This window comes from Myotis brandtii, unplaced genomic scaffold, assembly GCF_000412655.1.
Source record: "Myotis brandtii unplaced genomic scaffold, ASM41265v1 scaffold519, whole genome shotgun sequence".
Taxonomy (NCBI): domain Eukaryota; kingdom Metazoa; phylum Chordata; class Mammalia; order Chiroptera; family Vespertilionidae; genus Myotis; species Myotis brandtii.
In genome coordinates, this window is record NW_005369782.1 from 1,605,581 (window position 1) to 1,613,833 (window position 8,253).

General features: G+C 43.4%; 1 protein-coding gene across 1 annotated transcript; it reads left to right on the forward strand.

Annotated features, from left to right (window-relative positions):
* The first annotated feature begins 409 nt into the window (after positions 1-409).
* Positions 410-6,446, forward strand: LOC102247878 (PRELI domain-containing protein 1, mitochondrial-like). Its single transcript, XM_014548648.1, is given in 5 exon segments — positions 410-644; positions 2,195-2,593; positions 2,627-2,644; positions 2,647-2,724; positions 6,331-6,446. Coding segments are annotated over 5 exon segments (846 nt in total).
* Positions 6,447-8,253: the final 1,807 nt, after the last annotated feature.

The following is an 8,253-nucleotide window of genomic DNA, read 5'->3' on the forward strand; positions in this document are numbered from 1 at the left end:
TGCTGGTGGCTGCAGTGGGGCAGTGACTGAGCAGTTGCCTGGCGGGCAGGTGCCGAGCTGGCCTGGCCTCAGCGTCCCCCCAGGCTCTGCACCCCTGATGCTGCTCGGGTGCTGACCCCTCCAGGCCAGGACAATGGTGGAGCATTTCCTGAGTCAGAGCGTGCTCCAGAGCTCCCGGGACCAAGTGTTCGCTGCCTTCTGGCAGCCATGCCCGAATCCCTATAGCACACATGTCTTGACGGAAGACATAGTGCACCGGGAGGTGACCCCTGACCAAAAGCTCCTGTACCGGAGACTCCTTACCAAGACCAGCAGGATGCCCTGCTGGGCAGAGTGATTATTTCCTGCCAATGTTGCTCACACGGTGTACATCCTGGAGGGTTCTATTGTGGACCCACAGAACCAGACCATGACCATCTTCACCTGGAACATCAACCACACCCGGCTGATGGTGGTGGAGGAATGGTGTGTTTACTATGTGAACTCTGAGGACAGTGGCTGGACCGAAATCCACTGGGAAGCTTGGGTCTCCTCTAGCTTATTTGGCATCTCCCGAGCTGTCCAGGAATTTGGTCTCACCTGGTTCAAAAGCAATGTGACCAAGTCAGTGAAGGGTTTTGAATACATCTTGGCCAACCTGCAAGGTGAGGCCCTTTCCAAAACCCTTGTTGACCCAGCCAAGGAAGCCAAGGAGAAGCTAAGGGGATGGCCCTGGCAGCTACAGAGAAGCCAAGGACCTTGCCAGCAGCAGTTTGTGTAGCCAGCTCAGACCCTGGTGTGGCAGCACACCACACCACCCGCTGCACTCCCTCTGCCCTCCCCTCCCTGTGTTTTATTAAAAGTCAATTTCCAGCCTGATCTGCTCTCTGGGTAGTGGATTGGAGGTGGTATCTGTTTGGCATCTACAGTGCACCAGACATGTTATCCATGTCTGGGCCAGGCCTGCTTCTTCCTGCCTTGGACAGCAGCACACCACACCACCTGCCCTCCCCTCCCTGTGTTTTATTAAAAGCCAATTTCCAGCCTGATCTACTCTCTGGGTAGTGGATTGGAGGTGGTATCTTTTTGGCATCTACAGTGCACCAGACATGTTATCCATGTCTGGGCCAGGCCTGCTTCTTCCTGCCTTGGATAGCTGAGGAGAGAGTTGCCCACGGTCACAGACAGCATGCAGGCAACGTGGTCATAAGCACTAGACTGTAAGCTCCATGAGGGCAGGGACCTTCCTTTTGTTCTCTGCTGTGTCCCAAGTACCTGGAACAATATCTAACGCATAATGGGCACTCAATAAATATTTGTTGAATTCAATCACCCTCCCCCGAAAAAACAAGTATTTGCTTAACACATAATCCTAACTAGCCCACAAAGCCCCACTCTTTTTGAGAGAGAGAAGGGAAGAGAGAACCATTGATCGGTTGCCTCCAGCACACGCCCAGACCGGGGATTGAACCCACAAGCTGGGTATGTGCCCTTACTGGAATGGAACCCGCCACCTTCTGGTGTACAGGACAATGCTCCAACCAACTGAGCCACACCAGCTAGGGCAAAGCCCCACATTTTAACAACTCAAACTGTAAGAATCACAGTGTAATTTCTAGAAATCTTGTCATCATCCCCTTGGCACAGTCCCAGCAAAGCCTTCTTTCCACTCCCTGAAGAGAGAGCCCCCACTACTTTGTGTTACCTCAGGACTTGAACGTGCTTACACCTTCTGTTCTAAGCATCCCCCTCAGCAACCATCCCTGTTTAGGAAACTCTCTACCCCAAAACAGAGGGCTCCATGAGGAAGGCTATGATCCGAACATGATAGGAACTCAAGGAACACTTGTTGAATGACTGAGCAAGTTACTGAAGCTGAGCATAGTGAACCACTGACCCCTCCAGTAAGTGGCCCATCATTTACCATCCCTACATGTCTATCCACAGGACCCAGTCCTCCAGGGACCATGCCAACATCTGGCTGTCTGAAAAGCCCATCCAGTCCTATCTCTGGCAGTAAGACACTACCCTTCCGCCTCACCTAGTGACAGCAGGCGAGCCAGCCTAGTGTGGTTTAGGGAAGTGAGACCTGCACAGTACAAACCAGACTACCCCAGCCAGGAAAAGGAACCGAGGATCCTGGTCTCATTACCATCAGGCTTTAACCACAAGCAAAGTATCCTGAAGCCCTGACCCAGCACAACTTGGAGCAAAGGCCCTTCCTGGCATTTCCCACTTGTTGACCAGAAGCTCCTGTACCGGAGACTCCTTACCAAGACCAACAGGATGCCCCGCTGGGCCAAGCGACTATTTCCTGCAAATGTTGCTCACTCGGTGTACATCCTGGAGGGTTCTATTGTGGACCCACAGAACCAGACCATGACCATCTTCACCTGGAACATCAACCACACCCGGCTGATGGTGGTGGAGGAATGGTGTGTTTACTATGTGAACTCTGAGGACAGTGGCTGGACTGAAATCCACTGGGAAGCTTGGGTCTCCTCTAGCTTATTTGGCATCTCCCGAGCTGTCCAGGAATTTGGTCTCGCCTGGTTCAAAAGCAATGTGACCAAGTCAGTGAAGGGTTTTGAATACATCTTGGCCAACCTGCAAGGTGAGGCCCTTTCCAAAACCCTTGTTGACCCAGCCAAGGAAGCCAAGCAGAAGCTAAGGGGATGGCCCTGGCAGCTACAGAGAAGCCAAGGACCTTGCCAGCAGCAGTTTGTGTAGCCAGCTCAGACCCTGGTGTGGCAGCACACCACACCACCCGCTGCACTCCCTCTGCCCTCCCCTCCCTGTGTTTTATTAAAAGTCAATTTCCAGCCTGATCTGCTCTCTGGGTAGTGGATTGGAGGTGGTATCTGTTTGGCATCTACAGTGCACCAGACATGTTATCCATGTCTGGGCCAGGCCTGCTTCTTCCTGCCTTGGATAGCTGAGGAGAGAGTTGCCCACGGTCACAGACAGCATGCAGGCAACGTGGTCATAAGCACTAGACTGTAAGCTCCATGAGGGCAGGGACCTTCCTTTTGTTCTCTGCTGTGTCCCAAGTACCTGGAATAACATCTAGCTCATAATAGACACTCAATAACTATTTGTTGAATTAAAAAATAAACTGTAATTATAAGTATAGCACTTTCTTTAGTTCTATGAGGCATTCTAAAGAATTATGCTGGGGGGGTGACTGGAGGGGGGGTTAGGAACCTCCCTGAACTTGTAGTCAGTTGGTCAAGAGTGTAGGTAGCCTGGAAACCCTCAATTTGCTGCTGGTGTCTAAAGTAAGGGCAGTCTTGTGGAAAGCTGTGCCCTTAACCAGTGAAGTTTGATCTGAATCTAGGTAGTTTGTGTCAATGTTGCATTGTACCCAAGAAAATTGGAAAACTATTCACATAAGACTACGTGAATGTTTGCAGCAAACGGTATATTAAATGTCCCAAAATTGGAAATAATCTAAATATCCATTTATAATGAAAGGATAAATAAGTAATAGTATATCCATTCAATGCAATATTATCAATTAGCAAAAAGGAATTAATTACTGATACATGGAACAAATGAACAAATCTCAAATTCATTTTACTAAATAAAATACTCTAGACACAAAAGACCAATATTTGTGAGGAAGCACGGGACTTGGTTGGAATGTCTGTAAGGAGGATTCTCTAAAAGGTCGGGCCTCTGAGGGGACCTTGCCAAAGGTGGCAGCCTCTACCTTGACTTTTCCAAACAAGTTCGATCCCCCGGGGGTGTTTTGCTGGAATTTCTGTTTAGTCTTTAAAGACCTGACCTTGTAGAAGCATATACTTTCTCAAGGATACTTGCCCTACTGATTGTGTCTAAAGGTTAATTTAAGTTCAAGCTGTTGTCACAATAAAAAGCCAACAAGGCAGGCAAACAGGACTGCTTTTAGAGTCCCTTACTGAAGTAAGAGTCCCTTAGCCCTCTCTTTCACAGAAACCTGTGTCAGAGTAATCTGTTCTTCCATCGCTCAGGGTCTGCTGGTCAGCACTGGTAAATATTGTATAATTTCACTGGTATAAATTCAAGGGACACTTGATCAGTTGTTGCCAGGAGCTATGAATAAAGGAAAGGTATTTTTTTAAATACATTTTTATTTATTTAAGAAAGAGGAAGGAATATGGAGAGAGAGATAGAAACACCAATGATGAGAGAGAGTCATCAATCGGCTGCCGCCTGCATGCCCCTTACTGGGGCATGAGCCTAAAACCCAGGTATGTGCTCTGACCTGGAGTCGAACAATGACTTCTTGGTTCATGGGTTGACACTCAATCTCTGAGCCACAAGGGAAGGAAAAGTGTATTTGTCTGTAAACAGGAGTGAGGGAAATTTTTGAAGTGATAGGAATATTAACAGAAAATGGCACCAGATATTATAGGCCTCAGTCTTTGAGTTTTGGCTAAGAAAGAATTCAGAGCCAACACTCATATACAAGCAAAAGTTTATTTAGAAAGTCGCAAAGGTAGAAGAAGTGATTCATGAAAGAAGTGAGTCAGCTGGACTGGTGGGCTCAGGAAACATGTTGTAGAGGCAAAAGAAGGGCCCTTAGAGCTTAGGAGAAAGCAAGCAAAGGTATGCACCTTGAAGGAAGAAAGGGAGGAAAGGTGCTGGCATGCTCAAGAGAGAGACCTTTATCTTAAGAGGTTGTATCTGCTTCCTAAAGGTCGAAATTTTAGGGGAGAATCTCAATAGAATATCTATCAGATGTTCAGGTGTGTATCTTCGTGTTTGTGGTCTCCACTGATTCATCCGTGCCAGAGCAGTGGATCATTAGTCATCACATCAGGGCGTTGCCCTGCCTGACCTTGCTGCTTTTCTGGGCTGGAGCTGAAACACAACTGAGTCCTAGATGTTATCACTAGTTTGACCAAAACTTTGTCTCTGTGGTCAACAGACCCACAGCTTTGTTCCTGAGATTATTTGATGCAGGTCAGAACCTCGTCATCTTGAGGGTTTAATGCTTAAGGGAATGGTCCTGCATGGGCTAGTTTGGGGTCTTATGGGGTTGTTCTCCAGCCTCCTTGCTCCTCCTCTAAAAGGGTCTACCACATGACCACTAATATGTTAGGGGAAGAAAAGTCACCCTGGAGGGTCACAATTGTCCATCACTAGGCACCCAGGGTTTTCCACCCTGGTGACCTTCCATACCTGGCTTTTCGTTCCTACTCTGCTCATGTGTGTCTAACTGCCTAGTATGTCATAAATATTTTATATCATGACTATAGTGGTGTTACAAGACTTTATATTCAATATCTTGGCCCCACTGTTACAAAATATATAATAATAGATTCTAGTCAAATTATAGATATTAATCTAGATGACAATATTCAATTTCTTTCTTTCTTTGGAGGTTATGTGGATGTGTCTACTGTGTAAACATTTATCAAACTGTACCTATATTATTTGTCCAACTTTTGCTATGTATATTTAATTCTTACTTCATTAAGTAGTGTATGTTTTTAAAATGTTATTGTTTGCAACTCAGTAGTTTTTAAGTTTCTTTTATAGTTCTTATACATTTCGTAGCTGTATATAACCATTTATTTTATGGGTTTTGCTGATATTTTAATAGAATATTCATTATATTGTTCTTATTTATATTTGGCATATGAAAAACTACTGAACTTACAAAAATTATTTTGTAAAGTAACCATTTTCCTGAATTGTCTATTTCTAAACTTTTCCACTAGCTTTTTAGTGTTTCCATGTAGGCTATCAAATCAATAGTAAGAAATGATAATTTTGTTGGGTTTTCCTGTTTATGGTTCTTGCCTTCTTTTTCTTGTCAACTGCACCTTCTTAAAGTTTCAGGAATATGACAAATAATAGTGGTGATTTCATACATTCTTCTCATCCTTTTTATTTGAATGAAAATTCTTTCAATATTCAAGTCTGCAATATGATGTTGGCTAGCTCAAAATATGTATCTACCAGGTTAAGAAATGCTCTTTTTTCTATTTTACTAAGATTATAAAATCAGAAATACATATTAAATTTTATCCAATGCTTTGTCATTTATTGTAAAATCTTTTATTTTTCTTCTTTTAGTAAAGTACTATTGTTGTGGTGTACCCCACGAATCACACAAGGATGCCTCAAGAAGTCGAATCAAGGAGCCACATTTATTTCAAAGCCAGCAGCTACAAGGGGGCAAATGCTCTCCAAATCTCACAGCCCCAAATGGCAGTAACATCAGGCTTCTAAAGGCAAGCATCACAAAGGTATTGATTACATCTCTAGATTTGGAATGAGGAACCTGGTTTGCAAAAGCAGTTTGTTACAGAAGCTTAGATGAGCCATTTAGTTATCTACAAAGATTAATTATAATTTTAGGTCTTGGAGCCACTGAGTCAATGGAAAACACATTTTCTGGAGTCACTGAAGCAATTAAAGCAATTGTGCTGTCCTGGTCTCCAGGTAAAGAGGAATGTGTTTTGAAAGACCAGTAAAACCACAATCAATGGGGTATACAATCGAATGAGGTGATTTATATAAGTTCAGGAGATTAAAATAACTTGTCTATTATTTTAGAAAGCAAATAATTACAGAAGCCAGAATAGCAGAGTTAAAAATTAAACAGCAGTTTTTACCTGAGATGATTGCTACCATGCTTCACTATGCTATATTATTTTTATTATTTTTTTTTTGAGGTTCCAAATGCCAACTTTACTGCTGGGACAGTAGTGGTGCTAAGCAGGGGTCCAAGTCCAGAGAACAGCAGGGAGCCAGGGTCAAGGAGCTCATGCTTGGCTGGGTTACCCCTCACTGGAGAAAAGGGAGCTCAGACAGACCCAGACCCCCAGGGCCATGAAGGCCCCTGGACCATGCCCTTTGGCCCTGTCCTAGGGAGGGCACAAGACAGCCTGCAGGTCTTTGGGCGAGAAGCCGATGATTGTCTCAACATACAGCTGGGCCTGCTGCAGCGTCTCCTCCTTTACAGGGAGCTGGTGGCCCTGTACCTGCCCAAGCTTCTCCTGACGTTTTTAATTGATTGTTTTAGTCATCTATCCCTACATTCCTGAATAAATCCCATTTGCTATTATTATATTAATATTCTATAGGATTACATTTCATAATTTATTGTTTAGTATTTAAGCATTTTATTTTGTCTATCAATATTCTATAAGATTAAATATCATAATTTAGTGTTTAGTTTTAAGCATGTTAATTTGTAGTTTGCTTTTTCTGTGACTTCTTATCAGGTTCAAGATGCAGGAAAATTTCTCAGTCATAAAAATAAGTAAGGCCTTTATTTTGTTACCAATGTGTGGTAACACAGACAATATTTTGTCTTTGAAATAACTTGCCCAATGAAAGTGTTGGAATTTAATCTCAATAGATAAGATGAGAGATTGAGAAATTGTGTTCTCTTTGGGAACCAGCTCCATCATGTTGGTTCTGGAAGACCAGACCCAGTGTGTTGAATTAACTGGGTATTTCCCTTCATTGGACAAGAGAGATTGAATGATATAGCTTTTATATAATCTCCTTTTTTATTTACCTCATTCAGTATGATTCAAATATCTTTCTCATTAATAACTGTATTAGTCATAGGATCCCTTCTCTCAGGATCTCATCCTCCAAGGCCATAGCAGGATCTGGATCATCATCACCACAGACAGTTCCTGAAGGGAAACAACAGAGCTCAGAGTAGAAAATGAGAAGATACAGACCTTGAACCTGAACTATAGAATTAAGCCATATGTCACCTGGGTTGCATAAATGCTGGAGCAGAAGGGAAATGGGAGAATCAGAATAGAGCTTCAACAAAAATCTAAAAGGAAATGCAGAGATCAACAAATTCATATCTTACAAATGTGAAGAGCTTTAAATTGAGTTTATTGTACATTTGGCTCCCTATGGATCACATTTTGGGCCTTAAAATACAATACCAATGTAAAATAGTGCAATGTAAAATAGATACACTGTGCAAAGCCTTAAAAGCATTCAAGGGCAGCAATAACTGATCATGAACATACTTGTAATCCAGAGGCTAATAGAACTAATTTCTTTACTTTCTCTTCATGTTGACTTCTGTCTATTCTGTCTTTGATGGAAAAATATAAGTTCTTCCTTCCTCTCTCGCTCTCTCTCCCTTTCTCCCCCCCTTCCTTTTCTACCTGCATTGCTTGAACCTTCCAGGCTTTATGCTGCTTTAGTCCTTAATATTCCATGCTGTGGTATCTCTTACAGTTGTTACGTGAGCCCCATGACAATCAGATTTTCACTCTGTTCTAGGAGGGCTCCATTCTTCTT